This window comes from Mustela nivalis, assembly GCF_964662115.1.
Source record: "Mustela nivalis genome assembly, chromosome: 11".
Lineage (NCBI taxonomy): Eukaryota > Metazoa > Chordata > Mammalia > Carnivora > Mustelidae > Mustela > Mustela nivalis.
This window is the reverse complement of record NC_139030.1, coordinates 33,890,991-33,913,710: the sequence shown is the minus strand read 5'-3', so window position 1 is coordinate 33,913,710 and position 22,720 is coordinate 33,890,991. Positions and strand designations below refer to the sequence as shown.

The following is a 22,720-nucleotide window of genomic DNA, read 5'->3' as shown; positions in this document are numbered from 1 at the left end:
ACTGATCCGTATGCACAGTAGTACTCAAAAAATTCTCTGACGGTCAATATCCTATTTAGTCATTATCCTGCAAGGATCTGAGGCTGGTCACAGTTGACATGGGCTAGGAGGACATCTTGAGGAGGGAAACTGATAATCTTGAGGAGAGAAACCGAAGGTCAGAAGTGAGCCTGAATGCTATCAGACAGAATTACCAGCTCTGTGACCCGAGCCCATGATGTCACTTCTCTGACCTTTAAATTTTTCCATGGTAAACTAGCCACAATAAAGCCTGAGAGCCTAGCTTGCTGGTGGTGGGGTGGAGTGTGAGATAAAACCCTTGGTTTACCTTTTACATTTCAAACCAGGATCAAGTCAGCAGATTATATTTGAAATCTGAATTCTTAGTGTATTTCACAGGTTGCTTCAAAATCAGGTATCTTCTACTAAATGCTACTAAACATGGCATTCCAGAGTTTTGAGAGCAGAAGTTGCCTCTGAGCACCAGGAAGGCAGCCTGAAGGGGAGAAGCGAGCCAACTCCAAATAAAGGCCAAGGCCTGATATACAAGATTATATGTGGAGCCAGATGTGAACAGCCAGCAGGAAGAGTCAGGGGCATTCCCCATCCAACCACAGTCAGGCTGCCTTGCTCTTGTCCTTCATATTCTCCGTCAAGGCTGCACTTGAAGTTCATTTAACACTCAGTGCTTCTGTATAGGCACCAGATGGGAGTAAACCCGCAAGGAGATGGTTCTCTGATCACCTACTCAAATGATTCAGGACCCAGGGATGCCTTCCCCAAGTCAGCATTCCAATGAAGACATGAGCCTCACTTCACAGATAGTTATCAAAGCTAAACTGCTGTGGCCATCCTCAGCAGAATGAATTGTTGCTACATCTGCTTTACCATTGAGGACATAACACTTCCCTAATTCCTCATCCTTCTGGTGACTTGATTACTTTCTTCTGAGTAAAGAAAGAGCTTATGGTAGTTTTCAATACCCTCTTGGTGTTGTGTTTACATAATTTATATGGGCTTTCCTATGCTCTGATATAAATTTATCCTCTTAGAGCAAACAGAAAAGGAGAATCTTCTCATCATGGTATAAAGACCGTCAAAAGCCAGGCTACATCACGGAGTGAGAATTTGCTCAAGAGCACTGACTGGCACACATCTGCAGCAGAGGAAGGCTGACTGTGCTGTACCCATCACTTGCTTTGTTGCCCAGACCTTGTGGCCTTCATGTTCAGAATCTCTGCAGCCCGTGGACAAGCAGTCTTCCAGTGGAACGCAGCGTTTGGTGACAGAGATGCTATTTCCTGTGACTTCCATTGTATGCTGAGTGTAGCAGTATCTGGTCTCTGTCAACAGAGAAAATATGTTTCAATTGAGATGGGAAATGTGAGCCCAACCTGCCTGGAAGGGAAACAACAGGAGTGTCAACACTACAAGTCTTGAAGAGATTTAACAGCACATGAGACGTGTTGAGTTTCTGTCCAATCCCAAAGACGTCCTTGGAGAGATGCACTTCTGCACGGTAGAGGGAGAGCCTTCTGAAGGACACTGGTCTCTCTGCCTGTCATCATCCCCATAAGTCAAGATATAATGGTGTCATTCTTTGTCTTTCAAAAAAATTTTCCCACTGTATGGTCTTTATTTTGGGGGATGAGAGGCTTGGAGGGATGATTAGGATGCGAGAGTCTGCAATTTTCAGGAAGATAAAGGGTGAAAAAGTTCAATGAATACAGGTTAAAGAAAAAAGAAGTTAGGCAGGTAACAATGGTCTTCAAGGAATTAAAAGGCTATAGCAGAAGCTGGGTGTGTGTGTTGTGTGTGTTGTGTGTGTGTGTGTGTGTGTGTGTGTGTGTGTGTGTGTGTGTGTTTTGGAAATAGCTATTCCCAGTAAGGGCTGAACAATTAAAAGTAGATTCATTTTATCTTGAGAAAATGACTTTATCCAAAAGAAAGAACTTCTTGACAATAAGCATAGCTGGATCCTAGAATTTAACCCCACAATGAAGGTGTGCAAATGAAGGAGAATCATTTCTCCCTAGTATGATTTCTAGGATGGCAGATGTAGACGGATCATGATGTAAGTTTCTAGACATCCCTCAAAGTCTTAGGAATCCAAAAACTTAAGATTTCTCCCAAACTACCATGGAGAATTTTTCTACTTCTAATTTAAAGACCAAAGAAAAATGGCTTTGTCAAAGTAATTCTTTAAGGCCTCTAGGCAGTGTTCAGCTTTCTAAGCCTGGGATTTAGGAAAATGTTCCTGCTCCACTTTCAGATGGAAAAAGAAAATGAATAATTCTTAAGAAATGTCACCGAGCTGTTTTTCATCCATATCTTGGACTCAATTTTGCATGCTTTATACATTTTGGATATTTAGTAGCTAATGTGGAATTATGACCTTCTATGATGTTATTTATTAGGCAATAAAAATTCCCCCCACCAGATTCTGTCACAATTTTGGCAGCTTTGAACCAAAGTACTAAAGTCCAAAGAAAGAAGCTTAAGAATTTCAGGCCTTGAGAATGAGCTAATACAGACCACACTGACACATCTTGAGAGTTAGGAAAATTCAGGGTTTTTAACAATCTTCCCAAACACTCCCACATGACAGGAACCTGAGTGACCTCTGACTGAGTCTTGCCAAGGACAGAGATTTTCTTGATGGGTACACTATTGGGGAGTGTGCCTGGGCTGACTTTAGTCAATGCCCTTCCCCCAATGCTATCCCCACAGTGTATCCTGACCAGAATTTTGTCAGTGGGAATCAGCTCAAGGAGCCCTAGCTAGCTCAGGCTCCTGGGGAGCTCTTTGTGAGTGCAGTATGTAAGGCAACCCTATGAGCTTACAGGAAAGGTTGGAAGTTTTGCACCAGGCAATGATTCTCCCAAAGTCCTACGATATTTTAAAATTGGAGTGACTGTTTTTTTTTTTGTTTTTTTTTTTTTTTATGCCAAGGAGGTGGCAGATCTCTGATTTTTTAAGCCCGTGATAGGTTTTAGCAAATGGAGACCAGTAGCCTGAGAGATTTACCATATTTCCCGAAGCGGACTGATTGACCTATTTGGAACCAGACTTGGACATTTACGGTCATGACAAGTACACCTTTCCCACCCGGCGCACCTTCAGATGTTCATGAAACCATTAAAGACAGGAATGCCCTTATCTCCTGTCTCCTCTTCACGCAGACAACCAGGAGGAGCTGCCAGAGGTTTTATTGCTCCAAAGGTAAATCTGAGCAGATAAGATCAAACATTTATGGAATAAGTAAACCACTACATGGTTTCAGTTTTGGAAATTGGGTTTGTTCCCCAAGCATTAAATTCTGCTGTCTTAAGTAAGCCCTGAATAAGAATTAGTGAACTTGATATAACTACTTTTTGTTCTTACTTTTGTGTCCATAATAAACTCTTTTAATTTATTAATTGGAAATTTATTCCACTGCAGAGATAATTAATGAACTTTTTTTTTTCAGGGAAATATGCAAAAGCTCAGTACCTAATAAGCTAATTCTTGCCATCCTGGGGAGAGAAAAATGATCAGCAATGAGGCTAGATAAAAAATTTTCTTACATTTGCCATATCTAACCCATGAAACAAAGATATTTTAAGAACACCCCATTACTTTTAGCAGCAGCTACCTTAGATCTGAAGCATTAATCCATTCCACTTCTTATCTTATAAAAACCCCTAGGTGAGTTATGAAATGTTAACGTTAAAAAAAAAAGGTTCTACAGTTAAATAAGTTTTGGAAATATTCAAATAAAATTGAACAGATTTCTTTAGAACACAACTTAGGAGAGCCTTGAATGTGTATGGTGATCTCCAAGGCGAGCGGGGCGGGGGGGGGGGCACGCAGGCAGCATTTCCCAAGCAGGACGAGGTGGACCACATGTGGCTTATCATGGGGCTGTAGAATTGATAAAAAAGGAGTTTCAGCCACAAAGCATTGCTCTCCATGCATTCTGAATAATCCTTGGGTTAGTAATGAGGTTACAGGAGAATCAAGCCTGCTGATAACTTCACACTAAAAGGATTTCAAAGGCTTTTATCTAAAAGATAAAAGATGGATTTGAATTTCTACCAGGTTAGTTTCAGCCTCTAAAATCTCATATTCTGCAACTGCAAGGTATTCCCAGAGGTTGTGAAACAAAAGTCTTTCACTTTAAGACTCACAGGCATGCAACTGAAAGCAGCAGAACTGGATATAAGAGGGCTTAATCAACGAGTGGAAAACACAAAATATATAATTTTTTGTGAAATACACACACACACACACACACACAGAAGTTCCATAACCTAGTTCTGAAATTTAAAAAATGTTCAAAGTTAAAATGTAAACTATCAATTCCATTTTACCCACCAATATTCAGTTTCTAATAACAGAAGCTATATTTAAACAAAATATACGGCAAATGACTTGAATTAAAAAATGACCAACTCTTTGGTAAGACTTCCTTGCTACTCAGTTATTCCCTATGGGTCCACTAGTTCTGCTTTTTTTTTTTTTTTTTTAACAAACATATATAATGATTAAAGGGATGCTAGAGAACCACTCACCAGGTGCGAGAAAATTAACAGGAGGAATATAGCTTTAATCATAGTCTTACAAATTATATTGAAAAAATAAAAGTCTAGTGGCAGCTGCCGGCCACTCCCAGCCTGATTCCTGACTGTGCCCTCAGCCCTTCACATCTGGCTCTGCTCCTCCCAGACCCTCCTCTGCAATGACTGTTGGCCTAAGTGTCCCACTGTTTGCCCTTTGCCCATGTGTGACCCCAAAGGATCTACTTTGTATAATGTAGATCTGGAATCTACTCTGTATAATGTCCTCTGCGTGATTTCCCTGGGCTTCAGAGTTTTGTCTTCTAGATTTTCTCCTGCATCTCTGGTCTCTTTTTTTCCTATACTTTCCTTAACCTGAACGTTGATATTCTTCCATGTTCTGTTCTTGAACGTCTTCTCACTTAAGTGACTTCATTCAACCTCTGATGACATTATCTTCAGTCTGATACTCTCTTGCAAACTATAGAACTAATCTCCAGTGATCTCCTGCACATTGTCAGCAGCACCTCACACCTCATGTATCTCAAACAAATCAAATCCTGCTGTTTGTCTTCTTGTGTTTCTATCTTAGGAAGGGAGATCCTGAGATGTGGCACCTCCATCCTGGACTAGAAAATTCAGAATCTGCTCAGAATTCTCTTCCCAAGCTGGGTGTCTTCAAGTCCCCTGAAATGTCTCCATTATCCTTTTAATCTTCCTGTTCCATTTTCCCAGTGCGGGACCACATCATTTCCTATCTTCTTTGTCTCTGACTTCTCTCCTTTCTAATGCAGATGCTGGACAACCACCAGATATATTACTGGAACCAAGGTCGGATAATGCCTCTCACTGCCTATGAGAGTCTAAGTGAACCCCACCTGTCGAGGAGCCTCGGCTGCCTACTGCCAGGTTCATTTAGCCTACTGGAGTGGCCAGTAGGTGGTCCACTGTTTTCTCCCTGCTCCTAAAGCTGTGTGTCAAGAGTGTAAGAGTAACTTTGCTTCACTGCTAAAGGAACCGATTACATTTATAACTCACATCTTGAAACTCAGCACTTCTTATTATTCAATATTCCTCTTGATCTAGGCCCAGACTACCTCAATAGAATGCTTGCTGGATATTTGAGACACGACATTACAGGACACCTGGATGGCTCAGTTGGTTGAGACAGGACGTTACAGCTTTTGACTGTTCTTCACAACAAAAAGTTTCCCCCATCTTCTACTCCTGGAAACCTGTTCTTCAGGGTTCAATCTAAATGTGATGAATTCTGTGGAACCTTCCTTGATTTTCTTCCCAACCAGGTTCACAGACCTTCTTAGCTTCCTCATTTGGTAGGTCTGGCTTTCCTTCTAATCAGTTTCTCAACATGAGCACAATTGAAGTTTGTTTTGTTTGTTTGTTTGTTTTTACTGACTGATTTTTTTTAAATTAGTGTGTTATTATTTTGAGATAATTAGAGATTCACATGAGCTTGTAAGAAATAATACAGCCACTTTTATTATATTAATAATTCACCCATTTTCCCCCAAATGGCAACATAATGCAAAACTATGGTACAGTGTCACAACCAGGATGTTGACATTGATACAGCCAAGATACAGAACATTTCTATCTCTACAGGGATCACTCATGTCAACTTTTCATTCTCACATCCTCATCCCACCTTCCTCCAACTGCTCCTTAATCCTTGGCAACTACTAATCTGTGCTCCATTTCTGTAACTTTGTCATCTTAAGAACGTTGTATAAATGGACTCATAGAGTATGTAAACTTTTAGGATTAGTCATATTCACTTAGCCTTATTCACTTGAAAGTTATCCAGATTGTTGTATCAACAGTTTGCTAATTTTTGATCCTGAGTAGTATTCCATGCCATGGATATATCAAGGTTGGTTTAACCATTCACCCATTGAAAGGGTATCTAGATTTGGGATATTATTAGTAAAGCTGCAATCAACACCTGTGTTAAGGCTTTTGTGTGAACATAGGTTTTCATTTCTTTGGGATAAATGTTCAGCAGTGGGATTACTAGGTTATATGGTACATGCCTGTTTAGTTGTTTAAGGAACTGCCACACTATTTTCAAGAGTAGCTGTGCCATTTTATACTCCCACCAGCAATATATACATGATGCAGTTTCTCCTAATTCTTACTGGCATTTGATGGTGTTCCTATTTTTCTTTTTTAAGTTTAGCCTTTCTGATAGATGTACAGTGATATCTCGTGTTTTTAATTTGCATTTTCCTGATGGCTAATGATGTTGAACTTGTGCTTATTTGCCATCTATTGATCTTCCTTGGTGAAATATTTATTTATGTTTTTTGTCCTTTTATTAATTATTTTTTTTACTATTGTATTTTGAGAATTCTTTATATATTTTAGTCCTAGTCCTTTTTCAGATATTTGATTAGTAAATAATGTATGTCAGTTTGTTGTCTTTTTGTCCTCTTTATAGGGTCTTATGTAGAACAAAGGTTTTTAATTTTGATAAAGTCCTGTTTACCACTTTTTCCTTTTATAGATCACACTTCTTATAGCAAGTCTAAGAACTCTTTGCCTACCCCTAGATTTCAGAGATTTTCTCCTGTGTTTTTTTCCTAAATGTCATATAGTTTTATATTTGGCATTTAAGTCTGTGATTAATTTTGAGTTAACTTTTGTAAAGGTTATTATACTTAGGTTAAGTTTCATTTTTTGCTCATGGATGTCCAAATTCTCCAGGACATTTGTTGAAAAGGCTCTTTCCTCTAGTGAATCAGATTTTATATCCTTGTCAGAAATAAGTTGGGCATATTTTTGAGAGTCTCTTTCTGAGATCTCTGTTTGTTCTATTAATCTGTGTTGCTATCCCTCTGACTATACTACTGTCTTGATTTCTGTAACTATATAAGAAATCTTGAAAGAGGGTAGATTGGTTCCTCTCACTTTAATTTTTATCAAAATTATTTTAGCTATTCTAGTTTCTTATCTTTCCATATAAATTATACAATAATCTTATCTATAACTACAAACAATTTTGTTAGAATTTTGATAGGAATTGTGTAAAACCTGCACATAAGTTTGGAAATGACATCTTTACTATGTTGAGTTTTCAATTCATGAACATGGTATCTATTTACTTAAATTTTCTCTGAATTCTTTCATTAGCATTTATTATTTTAGCATACAAGTCTTTACATGTTTTATTAGATTTACACTGAAGTATTTAATTCTTTCGAACAATTGTAAATGGTATTATATTTTTAAATCCAATGACCACGTGTTAATTGATAGTATATATAAGTTGAATTTTGCCAAAATTGAATTTAATGTGTTAGTCTTAGTATCTTGTAATCTTGCTGAACTTATTATTTCTAGGAGTTTTGTGTAGATTTGCTGGGATTTCCTACTTAGAAAATCATGTCATCTGTGAGAGGGACAGTTTTATTTCTTCCTTTCCAATCTGTATACCTTTTATTTCCATTTCTTGCTTTATTGCACTGGGTAGAACTTTCAGCATGATGTTGGATAAGAGTGGTGAAAGAGACATTCTTGCCCAGACCTTGATCTTACCAGAAAAGTATTTTGTCTTTCACTAGTAGGTATAATGTTTGCTACCGTTTTTTAAAATAAATACTCTATCAGGTTGAGGAAGTTTCTCACATGCTGGTTTTTTCTGAAAGTGTTTGAACATGAATGGTATTGAATTTTGCCAAATGTTTTTTCTGCCTCAGTTGATATTAACACATGACTTTATGATCTTTAGCCTGTTAATACTGTGGATTATACTGATTGGTTTTAAATATTGAACCAGCCCTGCATCCCTGAAATAAGTCACATTTGGTCAGGCTTATTTTTAAATATTGCTAAATTCTATTTGTTTAATATTAGAGTAAGAATGTTTGAGACTATATTCATAAGGAATATTAGACTGCAGGTTTTTGTTGTTGTTATTGTTTTTGGTACTTAGTCTGGTTTTAGATTCAGGGTAATTATAGATTCTAGATAAAATGCACAACAGAATACCTTAGATTAGGTGGCTTTAAGCAGAAATTTATTTTCTCACAATTCTGGAGGCTGAAAGTCCAAGTTCAAGGTGTCAGCAGGGTTGATTTCTTCTGAGACCTATCTCCTTGGCTCACAGATGGGCAACTTTCCATCTGTGAACATCTTTACATGTTCTTTCCTCCGTGTGTGTCTATGTCCTAATCTCCCCTTTATCACCGAACCTGATTTACCACTTTAAGGACCCTATCTTCAAACACAATCACATTCAGAAGTACTGGATGTCAGGACTTCACATGTGAATTTTGGGAGGACACAACTGAGCTGCCTATAACAGGATCTTTGGTGGAAAAGATAGTAACCAAACTATCATGTAAGTTACATGTCATGTAACTTACAGTCATGTAAGAAGACTCTGGGCTGTTGAAAATAATCAATTTCTTAATCAAGGTGCTGCTTCCATAATGTGTTCAATCTGTGGAAATTCATCACGCTGTTCACTATACTGTGTATGTTACATCTCAATTATAAGTTCAGTGAAATGGAAAGTGAAAGAAAAAAGAATCCAAGATAAAAGAAAATAGTCTTAAGAAAAGAACGAGCTACAAACTGAGTCGTAGATAAGCTCAATTATTTAAAGTGTCTCCCAATTAGAAATTATCACATGGTCTCTGATACCCAGGCATCTGATTAATCTCCTGGCTTTCCTGGTCCTATCAATCACTCTCCACAGACCCCCTAAAAGACACTCTTTTCTTTTCTTGCCCCAAGTAAAAAATTCTTCAAGGCAGAAATTAAAAATAAATGAATACTTATTAACTTCACTGAGTCATAAATGTCCTCTTTTACCCTACAGTTGACACCACCTGAAGAAACTGCCAAACAGATACTTTACTGGTTTTTGTTTTAGTCTTGTCTTAAAAAAAAAAAAAAAAAAAAAAAAAAATCCATACCTCCTAAGGACAGGTGACTTGGTAAGTTGAGGAAACTCTCTTTTAAGGCAAATCACTGAAATTCAGAAAGCTATGTGCTTATTACCAGACAAAAGGCAAAAAATGTGGCTGGGAATGTATGTCAAAGTAATAAGGATAAAGAGGACCTTCCCGTGAACAGTAGTTAAAATAAAAGTGATAAGAAAGAAGCATCAAACAGATGCTTCCTATCTGAAGCAATTATGTTAATAGAAAATACTTGGGCTAAACCACTGTGAAATGGAGTAGGTTAGATGAATCCAGGGTGTCAAAAGAAAACCTATCTTGTTTAGGCTATTAGAACATGGGTTAAAAATTACTGGAAAAGTTCTAATTAAAGAATAGATCTGGGAATTAAAATGTCAGCTGAAATGAACTAGCTTGTACCTTCTTACCAAAAAACAATAAAATAAAATTACAATAGCCAGATGGAACTAAAACAATAGAAATCCATGTGGAAGCATCGATGTGCTACTAAGGCAGATAGGATTTGAAGAGCGATACCAGTGAAATGAACTACACGTTGAGTTGGGCCTGACATTCTACACCTGTTCTCCCCTCAAGGCACTTATGGACTCCAAAACTGCACACGCAGAAGCTGAGAAACCAAGCAGAAAATCCTGCTAAGGGGTAGGGAAGCTACACAGAACCTTGTTTACTCTCAACGGAACAGGGAGGCATGAACAGAAAATCAGAGGCAGCAGGGTATCTGGGAGAGAAGGGAAATGCAGAGAAGTTAGGCTGCAGTCTGAGTACAGAATTCTAAGGCTGGTGGTATTTACTTTCAGTGCCTTAAAAATATCATTCCATTAACCTCGAGCTTCTACTGTTTCTGTCAACACTAAGCATTGGCAAGGTTGTGCAGCAGCTGGCACTCTTAGGCACCAATGGGAGAGCATATATTGGTCCAGTCAGTCTGGAAAACTGCCACACAGAATCCAGTAAGGCCAAAGCACACATAGCACGTGCCCAACAACCCCCCAACCGGGGCTAGACCTATCAGAAATGAAGACATACATGTACCAAAACGCATGTACAAGAATGCTCACGACAGTCAAAACCTGGAGACAATCCAAAAGTCCATCAAGAGTAGAATGGATGAATTTCAGTACATACATATCCGTGAGACTAACTCTGTGGCTCAAATACATGGATGACTCTCACACAGAAAATGTGACAAAGAAAGCAATACATTCTGTGATTCCATTTATATACAGCTCAGTGATAGTAGTCACAATTGCATTACCTCCAGGAGATGGGGTGTAGTGACTGGGGGACCCTAGTGGCCTTATGAAGTTCTGTTACTTAACATGGGTGACAGACACACAGCCTGTTCACATGGTAAAATTTCAATGAGCTCAGCACCTGTGATCTATACACTTTCTGGCATGGATGTTTTAAAATTTCTACTTTAGAAAAAGGAAGTCTAAGACTTCCATTTAGCAATATGACAAGATAGATTGCCTAAACACCACTTCATTACACAGAAGCCAGGAATGTCAGATAACACGTAGCCAATACCGTCTGTAGACATACCAAACGAACTCTGCTGAACTTAAGAGAAATTCTAAGGGCCAGTGCTCTGTTCGGAGTTCTCTACCCAGGATAGAGATGGGGCCTGGGAGATGTTAATAGGCCATAAGAAGATGTGAAGCCTGGGGTCGTGATGGGGTTTAGAGCTAGAATAAAGACACCTTTAAAATGATAGAAACCTTAAAGGGCTATATCCTAACATTGCCTAAAAGAGAAAAAAAAAAAAAAAAGAATTCACCATAGGTGAAGTAACACAGAAAGGCTGTCTGTCTCAGCCTGGGTTCCATCTGAAAGAAGTCAATGATAAAGAAGTCTTTCCTGAAAATTTGTAACCATGGAGCTTGTCTTCAGTTATGCTGGGGACCACAGGTATATTCCCTGCTTATACCAGGTAATGGATATAAAAAGAGTCACTCAGTGTCATGCCCAGCTTTTTCTTCACTTCCACAGAAAAACCATGAGCAGCATAGAAGCTTGCCCCTAAAGGATATGTGTTCCTCCATCTCAATATTTCTCCCGGTCTGATTTTTGCATTGGTGGTAATTTCAAGTAAAGATTTCACCTTAAAGAGAGGCACTGGCTCTTCATATTCAAGAAGAAACCTAAGGGCCTTTGGTGCTTAGACATCCTCAAAAGAATGTGCCTTTTTGAAAACAGTCATGTTTTTGATTTGACATTCAATTCCACAGACTCTTAATACAAGACAGCCCCTCTCTCAAAGAGTTTTTAACCTTGCACACAGGCAAAACCTTTGGATCTGAATGCGTACCATTAACTCTTGTTTTCTTTTGCCAGTTCCTTTAACTGGTCCCTCATATAATATGATTTCAAGATTCTTTCCCACTCTAGTTATTGCCCAGGAAGTACTCAGAGACCAAAGACTAAACAGAAGCCAGGCATGGAGGGCTCTTAAATTCTCCTGTATGGTAGCACAAATCTGTTAGAGCCAGAGGCAATAACAAACTGACAGAGAAGAAAATCCTTACATAACACACATGTCAAAGGTAAGAGTGATAAGGAACCTGAGTTAGCTAGAGGTCACTGGCTGATGCCACCATTGCCCGACAGAGTGTTTCTAGTTAGGACAAGGCTTTCTTGATGCTTATTTTTGCCAAATGATGATTCATAACAAGTCTGCTTAATTATAAGCAAGCTTACCTCAACTGCTAAAATACAATAGTCTCTGTGTATATCCATTTGACCGAGTTCGGTTTTCAAAAATTCTTGAAACCCAGGTGGTCCCCTAAGCTATTTGGAATGGGGGGTTGTTCCATAGAGATAGGATTAAATACTTACATGAAATGGTTTTTTTCACTTTCAACAAGTTATTTTCACATCATGTGATAATTAAAACCTAGCTAAACATGTGATGAAACAAACAAAAACCCAGGAATATCACAGAAAGCCAGGATTTCTTCCGTGGCGGCTACCGAGCCTTCCCTAAGTCTCTTGGTAGTCCTTCAGCTGCTTTCAACTAATAATCAACCAAAAAAATAAGTCCAGGGTTAGTCAGTTGTTTTTAGTCATTAGACACAACTCAGCTTTCAATTTAAGAATTATGACGCTGTTCCATCGTGAGAAAAATTTGGAGAAAACCCAGGAGGAAAGAGAATGGCTCCTGGGAAGTGGGGTTGGTTAAGAAGGAAGCTAAGTGTGGCTCCGTCTCTTCTCTGGTTACAGCTTCAGTCTCTACTCCTTCCCTGAAAGGGTCAAGACCCCACAAAAATAATCAAGCTGCGTTTCTTTGGTCCCACTATGCTCCGACATGAACTAGTTGCTCTGCCCAGTTTCGGTCTCTTGCTGTCCGGTGAGCACATCTGCGAATGCCCTCTCCACACCTTTGCTGTGAGTGACTTTCCAGAAGCCACGCCCCCCTCCACATTGCACTTAGGCTGCCCACTTGTAGGCTTTCGCCTCTTCCTGGTTCACAGTGCAGTCCCTAACCACCTCGGCCCCCAAATAGCAGTTGTTCCCATGAGCTCTCAGGGCACTGAATGCCATGCTTCACTTGGCAACTTGCTTTTGTCCTGATATTTTTGACATTTGATGCATTCAGATCTGATCTCCCCAGCTAACTGGGTGCTCCCGGAAAGAAGAAACCAGATTCCTATCTTTCTCTGGCTAATCCCCTAAAAAGCCTGGCAGGGTGGTTCTGTGTCATGAACTCAGGGCATCACTTTCCACTTATCCTTATAAATTTAAGGACAAAAAGATAAAAGTGGGAGGAAAGAAGGGAAAAAGAAATTGTGTGAACACTGCGATGCTTTCCGATATCTGTACATTGGAAGAATAGATTGTGACCTTTGAAGAAAGCATCAAAAGGGATTGTTCTCCTTTCCTGAGAGGAATTCAAGCAGAGTGCTACCGGTCACCTGTTTTTCCTTTGTGGCAGGGATATACTTGCCCACCATCAGACTTGGACTGGGCCTCTGTGAAATCTGGCCCAGTTCACAATCCCTCCTTGTCCTCTGCATTCTCTCTGCTAGAGCAATGCGGAGAAAGCATCCCCACGTGTCCTGTGGTACATCCGACTCGTGGCAGCTGTTTCAAAAGCTAACCTGCCAGCTTTGTCCCTGCTGGAACCATCCCAAAGGTTATTGGCTACACAAGCAAACCATCCTGTTTTTGTCCAAAGTCACTGTTTACAGTGGGTCTCAAATTTTGCTACCTAGTAGAAGGACGCGGGGGCAATTTCAAATATCCTTGCGCTCAGCCACACCCCACACCATTTAAATATGAATCCCTGAGAACGACCCCAGGCCTCAGTGTTTTAAAATCTCCCTCTGTGATTTCAATGTGCCACCAAGCTTGAGAAGCAGTCTACCCAAGTGTAGGGGTGACGTTAGAAAAACACTGGCTTAGTCCAAAAATAAGCACATGAATGCAGAAGGCACTGCAGACAGAACTTTTTAGCTCTGATTACCAGGATGGTGGGATATCTAGCTTGTGATTAAGCTAATCTTCAGCATCTCCACGCTTTTCTCTTCCCTACCGTCATTTGGGACCCCATTAGCATCTCTACGTAAAAGTAAACAAGAGGAACTTGGTTGGAAATGACAACAGTACATTTCACTTTCTGTTAGTGGGGAGAGGAGCTCCCAGTGGTTCTTGCCCCTGACTGTTCATTAGTATCACCTGTGCTATTTGAATCTACCAGTGCAGCGCCCCGATCTCAGGGATGCTGGCTCGAGTTCTGTAAAACGTGCATTTCTTATCATGTGGTCTCCAGCCCAGCAGCATCTGTATCACCTGGGAATTGTGTAGAAATGCAAATTCTCAGCCCCCATCACAGACTTACTGAATCAGGAATGGAGCATGGATGGGCACAGAAATCTGTTTTAATAAGCCCTCCAGGGGGATGCTGATCATGATAGAGTTTGAGGACCACTGGCCTAGGGAGGACACAGGTTCCAGTGAGTTTGAAGAGATCCACAGGTGTTTCTACTGGGCAGCTTAGGTGAAAGTTGATGGGTTAAATAGTACTGTCCTACTCAGTAAGCACCTGTGTCTTAATTTCATTTTCTACCTTCTCCTGATGTCTAGTCCTCCATGGGAGAAAGAGGGCCTTTCCCTAGGGTGAGCATGAGAACTCCTGCATTATGTTAAAAAATGATAGATTTGGTGTTGGTGTATTCAGTCATTTTAACAACTGGATTAAGTCTCAGCGAAACCCATCTAACTACTCAAACATTTGTCAATAAAATGCTCTGTTCTCATCATCTCCCCATCAAATGAACTTTCCTCCAAAATTAAAACAGCCAATTAATAGTGATTCCATAGTCAAATATAACTGTCTTTTTTATTCGAGAGAATAAAAGAGATATAAATGTGAATGTGAAGCCTCTACTTCATTTTGAAATGGGCCTCTGGGTCAAAATTTCACGCTTTAATTGGGCATCCATCTCATCCTTCAAAAAGAACTTAATGGTTTAAAAAGCTCAGGTTTTTTTGTGCAACGATGGCATTTAGAATTCTAGCATTCATACACTCTCAGGATAGGTGCCTCTGGCAAGATATGTAATAAATGGGATCTTTATATGAACATCAATTCATACTTCACATAAAAGAAGTTACTATGCAATGACTAATGCTTCCAAGAGTGGCCAACAGGCTGGTGGTTCTCTTCCTGTCCTGCATTTGGCTGAGCCTGGGGGCGGGAAGGATCTCTTACCTCTTTTGGCACTCCAGTGATGCTTCTTGAGAAAGGGGACAAGCCTATGATTAGTTTATGCCTCTAAAAGCCTCTGATGATAAGTTGATGAGGAAAGATCTACTAATAGCCTTAGACAAGAGAAGTGGTTGAAATTGCAAGCATGCCTCTATCTATACGTCAAAGTCAACAAGGCTTTTCACTCATGGGCAGCTCGGGGCACCCCAGTCTGTGTACTGAGAGTTTACCTCGAGGACAGTAGATGTCTGGAGCCCATCGGTTGCACTCGTAATTGTCTGCTGCCTTTTCACAGGTGAAACACTTAAATCCACCAGGATATGGTGTGGCTAGAAAAAAGATCAAGAAAAATGATTAATTTTTTCTTAGACTGGGTACGGAATCCTGAAACTAGACATTTTTATTTTTCAGAAAGTATTCTCAAAATAGCCTGTCTGGCAGTTTCTTAAAAAAACTAAGCATGTAACTATCATTACTCAGCAATTGTACTCTTGGGCATTTATCTCTGAGAAATGAAAACTAATATTCACACAACACCCCTATGAAAATGTTCACAGCAACTTCGATTGTGATAGCTGAAAACTGGAAACAATTCAGATGTCCTTCAATGAATGCATGGTTAAACACACGGTGGTACCTCCATATTATGGAATGCTAGCAATAAAAGTGAATTATTAATACATTCGACAACTTGGATGAATTTCCAGAGAATTATGCAAAGTGAAAAAAAATACCCAAAGGTTATATACTGTATGATTCCATTTATGGAACATTTTAAAAATGCCAGCATTTTAGAAAAGGAGGAAAGATTGGTGATTGCCGGGAGTTAGGGCTGGGAGAGGTTGGGGCCAGGGTCAGAAGAAGCTAGAGGGAGGCCAACAGGAGGGATTCTTGTGCTACTGAAACTGTTTAGTGTCTTGACTTGGTGGCAGATACACAAAGTTACACATGTGAGAAAACTGTGCAGAACGAAATACGCACACATACACATGAACACAAATAAAATTGGGGAAATTCAGAATAAGACAGGCGGGTTGATTATGTCAATGTTAATGACCTGGTTGTGATTTTTATTCTATAGTTTTTCAAAATGTTACCATTGGGGGAAAGTGAGTGAAGTGAACATGGGATCTCCCTGTGTTACTTCTTAGAACTGCTTATAAATGTACAATTATCCCCCCCAAAATTCCAATTAAAAATAGCCGCTCTAAAATAAGTCAATCAGAGAAAAACAATTATCATATGATCTCCCTGATAGGAGGAGGTTGAGAGGCAACGTGGGGGGTTTAGGGGGTAGGAGAAGAATAAATAAAACAAGATGGGATTGGGAGGGAGAAAAACCATAAAAGACTCTTAATCTCACAAAACAAATTGAGGGTTGACTGGGAGAGGGGGGTAGGAAGAGAGTGGTGGGGTTATGGACATTGGGGAGGGTATGTGCTATGGTGAGTGCTGTGAAGAGTATAAACCTGGCGATTCACAGACCTGTACCCCTGGGGCTAATAATATATAATATGTTAATAAAAAAAATTTTTTAAACTAGTTGCTCTAGATTTCCAATGATTCACTCTTCTGTTTCAATTACATAGACATGTCAATATGTATATATAAATATTAGGTTGAATCATTAAAAATTTCTTTGGGTTTGACCATTTTTGAACTATAAAACTGGCCATATCTCTGGTTCAATCTCATATTTTTATCTAGTTGACTTGACATGGTTAAGAATCACTAGAGATGGAAAGGGTGTCGGGGAGGTTCAGTACGTTAAGCGACTGCCTTTGGCTCAGGTCATGATCCCAGAGTCCTGAGATCAGTCCTGCATCAGGCTCCCTACTCAGCGGGGAGTCTGCTTCTCTCTCTCTTTTTTTTTTCTCTCTCCCTCTACCTCTGCCCCTTGCCACCACTCATTCTCTTTGTCTCTATCAAATAAATTCTTATATATATTAAAAAAAAAAACCCTTAGAGATGGTAAGTATCAGCTAAGAAAAGAATCTTCTTTACTAAAATCTATGCTGTGCAGAGGTGATGGTCCCAAGGGCTGTCTCGGCCCGTTTCCAGCATCCACGGGCAGCCTGCTGAGGGCACCTGGTGGATGTGGAGCCACTAAAGGCCTCTAGCTCAAACCTGAGGAACGGGTGATTCCAGGAATCCCTTCCTAGCCTTTCCTCTCCCCTCCCCCTCCAACTGCCCCCTCCTACCTTCTGAAGAGACTGTCCTCTGGATATGAGTATCTTTGCCTTCACTTAGCTCGCTCAGGCAGTGAGGTGCCTGGTGAGAGTCACGCTGCAGACCGTACCCTGCACACGCAGAGCCCAGCGGACATCTAAGGACGAGCCTCCCCAGTGTCAGGGTGCCCGGAACGCCTGGGTGTCTCTGTCCTTTTCACTGTTGTGCTTTACCTTGCTGCTTATCAACTCAGAGTTTTGCCTTTCATAAACAGAACTTTTGCATTTTTTTAAAATTTGTAAAATTACCTGGCCTCTTTGAAAACTACAGACGTTCAGACAGTTCATCTGCAGGACCAACTGTTCTCCCTCGCAGATGGCTGAGCCTGCGTATCCCCCTGGTGGAAATCATCATCTCAGGGTAAATTGCTTTGCCCACATGGAACCAATTAAGTATGTTATCAAAAATAAATGAAGGAGGAGGCAGCAGCTTAAGGCCAAAATTATGGGCCAGCTTTAACTTTGATTTTCACCTTGCGTGGAATAGCTGCATCCTTGTACTTGCTTGCAACAGGTCACGGAGCTGAATGACAATATCCAAGAACCTGACAGGATCCAAACTCACAACTGTCTAAAAAAGACAAGGAACTCGACCTCTTTAGAAGCTAACTACATTCCTTCAGGTAGTTGGTGACTCAAATTCCGAAACAATGATTGTGAGTGCACGAACTACTTTACAACGGATGGCCGCACTTCACCACGGAAATTTCACCACAGGGAGACACACTCTCCCCATTGTACAGTTATGATAAAACAGAAGTAAACTATTTTGTAAAACTACACGCAAATAATGTTTACATCTCCACATCTTGCCGTCTAGATAGGTGAGTTACATTTGAATTGAAAGATGCTACTTAGATAAGTACATGCCTGAAGAATTTTAAACAAACAGGTTTGGGTTTTGGTTTTTTTTTTTTTTTAAGATTTTATTTATTTATATGAGTGGAGAGAGGAATAGAGGGAGAGGGAGAACCTCTGATTAAAATACCAAAGACCAATAAAACCTTCAAAACAGGAGTTAGCATTCAGAGAAATGGAGTGACTTATTTGGGTTCCAGACGTCAGAAGAGTTAACATTCTAACCTCTGAGCAGGCAGCCCCACGCAGGGCTCAATCCCAGGACCCTGAGATCATGACCTGCACCGAAGGCAGCCACTTATCCAACTGAGCTACCTAAGCTCCCTGACAAACAGGTTCTTAAATTCCAAAGCCACTCCATATTCTTATGGACACTCAAATTAGCTTATTTTGACAAATACTGTTATGAGAAAACCCATACATAGTATTTTAGGAAACTGTCCTATTGGGTACATGGAAAAACTAGCTTCACTATCAATTTAAAAGTGTGTAATCTATAAGTCAGTTTAAAAGAAGAACAACTTTAAGAGGCGCCTGGGTGGCTCAGTTAAGCGTCTGCCTTCAGCTCAGGTCATGATCCCAGGGTCCTGGGATAGAGCCCCACATAGGGCTCCCTGCTCAGCAGGGAGCCTGCTTCTCCCTCACCAGTCCCCCTGCTTTTATGTTCCCTCTTTCTCTGTGTGTCTCTCTGTGTCAAATAAATAAATACAACCTTTTTAAAAAAAGTATTTAAAAAAAAGAAGAAGAACTTTAAAACAGCTTGTAAAATTTGAGGAATTATCAAAGTAAGTGTTTTGGGGGAAAAGATGTAAATGATTTGTCACAGAAAAGTATTTCTCAAAAAATTATCATCATATGCACCTAAGTTTATGACTGCAAGCTAGCCGTTCCCCTTCAAACTGCATGATTAATTCACGAGAGCATCCAATTTTATCTGTCACTACAGCCAGTAAAACTTTTCACTGGAATGTTGGATTAGTTATTCCTGGAAACTTTCCCATCAAAGAGATAAATTAAGAATTCTGAATGAGGATTAGTGATTGAGCCACTGCAAGAATAAACTTATTGAGAACCTCGCACTAATCAGTTGTAGTGTACCCAAATTTGGATTATTTAATAGACTCTTCAAAACGACCTTTTGTAAGACTAGTGACATATTGCATTAAATACTAAGTTATTAGGAATAGCTTACACAAGGAGTTCTGGACTCTGAATTTAACCCAGAGTATATCAAAATCTAAATGGGAATACGAGCTAACACACTATGGTAGCAAAAGGACGCTTTGTTTCACATCATTTATCTCTGAACGTGTTTATCAGCACATACCACTGATGATTAACTAAATGATCTCTTTTTCAGTGAGTTTTACTTTTAAATCTGCAAGTTCATTTCTGTGTGTGTCTCAATCACTAATGTTTGCTTATAGGAACGTGTTTGCATCTTGGTTGGTCAGTGAATAATCAAACTCTTTTCAGTGACAAATCTTTTCAAAGAGCCTCCGTTTTTTAAGTGGCTAATTATAGCATAATACCAAGTAAATGGTTAAATTCTTCCCTCTGGAAATATTTAACCCAAACTGAGGTCTACAGATGAGCAACTGTCTCCAGTAACTTGCTAACTGATACTGCATCTGATAAAGAAGTTCTTTTTTTAAAAGGAAGGAAAAAGATTCCTAAGAGATGTGTTATTTTCTTCTTTGTTACTTCAAAGCATTGCAGGGCAAGTAGAGTTTCAAATCGTTGTGGGCTCAGCTGTGAATGAATCTAATTTGGCTCTTGATCACAGAGTTAATAAGCTTAGTATTCTGTATTTCAGGGCATAAGTCCTTGGTCCCTCAAGAGTAGGTGATTGTAAAGAAAAAAAGAAACGTCAAAGTGCCTAGTTACTTCCTGTAATTTAATCTGTCCATTAGAGTCCCATGGTCAGATGTGGCTCAACCGACTATAATTCATTCGTAAGGCAATGGAAGAGATTTCATCTTTGTTTCCATCTCTTGGAACTTTTGCCTGGACAAAGGCCTTCAGTTATCAAAACTGTGGTGAGAAGAGAATCTTGTTGTAAGAGGCATGCTGCTACGAAATGCATCCAAACTTGTGTTATTCTTGCCAAATCAATTCCCATTGTTTTTGGAAACTGGATGCAAACTTAAAATTTCTAGAACTCTAATAAATCGATCTTCCTTCTGAGTCCATCTAGCCACAAAATTTTACAATATCACTTGAAGACTATGAACATATTTCTGACAGAAATGCATTTTCTGGTACCTTTCTTGAGAGTGCCTTTACTCCCTAAGACCTACATAACATAGAATTATGAAGAAACTTGGTTGGCTCACTATCTGGGCATAAGCAAGCCCCCTTCAGAGATGTGATTAAGACTCAGAATATGCAACCAGAGGGGAAACTGGATTTCTCAGGAAAGGTTTCTATTATGAGTAAAGAAATGGAGGCCAAGAACAGGTTGCAACCACTCAGAATGTTAACTCTTCTGACGTCTGGAATCCAAATAAGTCACTCCATTTCTCTGAATGCTAACTCCTGTTTTGAAGGTTTTATTGGTCTTTGGTATTTTAATCATAGGGTGGGAAGAAATTCACCACCATGTTTTAAATGAAAAAGAAAAGAAAAGCATACAAATTATAGAAAAGAATGTTATTGAGGACAGTGCCTCAAGTTTGAAAGCCATAAAGTTGATTTTTTTTTTCCCCAAAGGTTAGAAACTTCAAAAATTAGTGAACCAGGGAGTGCCTGGCTAGTTCAGCTGGTAGACCATGCAATTCTTGATCTCAGGGCTGCAAGTTCTAGCCCCACGCTGGGTTTAGAGATTGTTCAAAAATAAAATCTTTAAAAACAAACAAACAGAAAAATTAGAGAACCAGAGATCAAAGAAGATTAGTCATGGGATGCTGAACCTTCCCCACCAGAGTTTCAACCTCACCCCACTTATGATCTCTGAGGGCTGTTCACAGCCCATGGGAAATGAGTTTGTTTGCCCGGTGCAGGAAATTCATGTGTCTTCTCAACATCTCTGGCATCACTGATTTCTCCTTGGATAGGTTCTGAGCGGTATTTAACCTTGATGGAATCTGGCTCACTTGCCGACCCCAGGAAAGCTGTTTGTCCCTCCATCTACAAAATGAGGCAATTATATTAATAATTCAAAGTCAAGGGACGCCTGGGTGGCTCAGTTGGTTGGGCAGTTGCCTTCGGCCCAGGTCATGATCCCAGCGTCCTGGGATCGAGTCCCACATCGGGCTCCTTGCTCCGCAGGGAGCCTGCTTCTCCCTCTGACTCTGCCTTCCACTCTGTCTGCCTGTGCTCGCTCTCGCTCGCTCTCTCTCTGACAAATAAATAAATAAAATCTTTTAAAAAAAAAAAGAAATAATTCAAAGTCAAAATAATCCCACTCTTCCTTCTATTTTTTATGCTCATGTTCTACAGATACCGGCTTATTTGTAGAGAGATCACTCTTTCTAAACCTGGTCGAGTGGGTACTGCTCAGGGGCAGAAGAATATGACCTGTTAAAAAACCAAAGTTTAAAAACAAGCAAACAAACATCAGAAACTTCTGAAATGGTGCAGAGAATTGTGAAGTGGGAACTGTTGGCAGTAACTTCAATCCAGCAAGAATTTTTACTTTCTGTGACCAGTCACAGAGACTCAGAACTCAACTCAGAGCTGTTGGTAAATCATTTATGTATAATATAGCTTAGAAAAGACAACTTCTAGCCTCCATATCTGAAGATCAAATCAGAAAACACTACCAATTCTTTCTATATGGGGAATTCTTTTCTCTTAAGACTTATTTGTTTTAGAGAAAGAGAGAGCATGAGTCGGGGGAGGGGCAGAGGGAGAGAATCTGAAGCAGACTCCATGTTGAGCACAGAGCCCAACGTGGGGCTCAATCTTGTGACCCTGAGATCAAGAGCTGAGCTGAAACCAGGAGTTGGCTTCTCAACCGACTGAGCCACTCAGGCACCTCACTATGGTGAATTCTTTCTAATTAGGTCATGGCCTTATTTACTTAAAACAGGCCGCATGAGCAGAACTTTCTCGCCAACTTCCAGAGAGCGGGAGTGATTGCTTCTCTAGCCTGGCAGAGCTCATCCTTCAGAGATCCCATTCTGAAATGGCCTTTTCAGATAGGGGTCCACTCAGTCCAGGCACTGGCCCACCACAACACTGGCACAGGAGTGGTGTGTGTGTTTTATTCTTGCACACTTAAATCCAATCCTCTTGATTTTCCTCCCCACCCTGTGTGGACAATGACAGCCTCAGGGGAGGCCTATTTTTTTGGCCGAGTGACTACTGAGTCTATCACTGAAGCGAACAAAGAATCCCATAGAAACCAAAGTTTTTAGCAATCACAACCGAGACTGAAATCTAGGTATTTGTTCACCAAGTCTAATAAAAAAGCATGACTCTTTGGGGAAAAGA

The 22,720-nt window shown here is 40.0% G+C and overlaps 1 protein-coding gene across 6 annotated transcripts in view; it reads right to left on the bottom strand.

The window, feature by feature from the left end:
• The window catches only part of LYPD6 (LY6/PLAUR domain containing 6), a 121,730-nt gene that overhangs the window by 3,730 nt on the left and 95,280 nt on the right, over positions 1 to 22,720 (bottom strand). For 5 of the 6 annotated variants that reach the window (XM_082690930.1, XM_082690931.1, XM_082690932.1 and 2 more), the window contains 2 exons: positions 15,428 to 15,526; positions 1,213 to 1,343 (listed from right to left, as the gene is read on the bottom strand). In XM_082690930.1, the coding sequence (XP_082547056.1) occupies positions 1,213 to 1,343; positions 15,428 to 15,526 (230 nt within the window). Of the gene's footprint in view, positions 1 to 256; positions 1,344 to 15,427; positions 15,527 to 22,720 lie in introns of those variants that run through there. The other variant, XM_082690935.1, reaches the window with a different exon arrangement.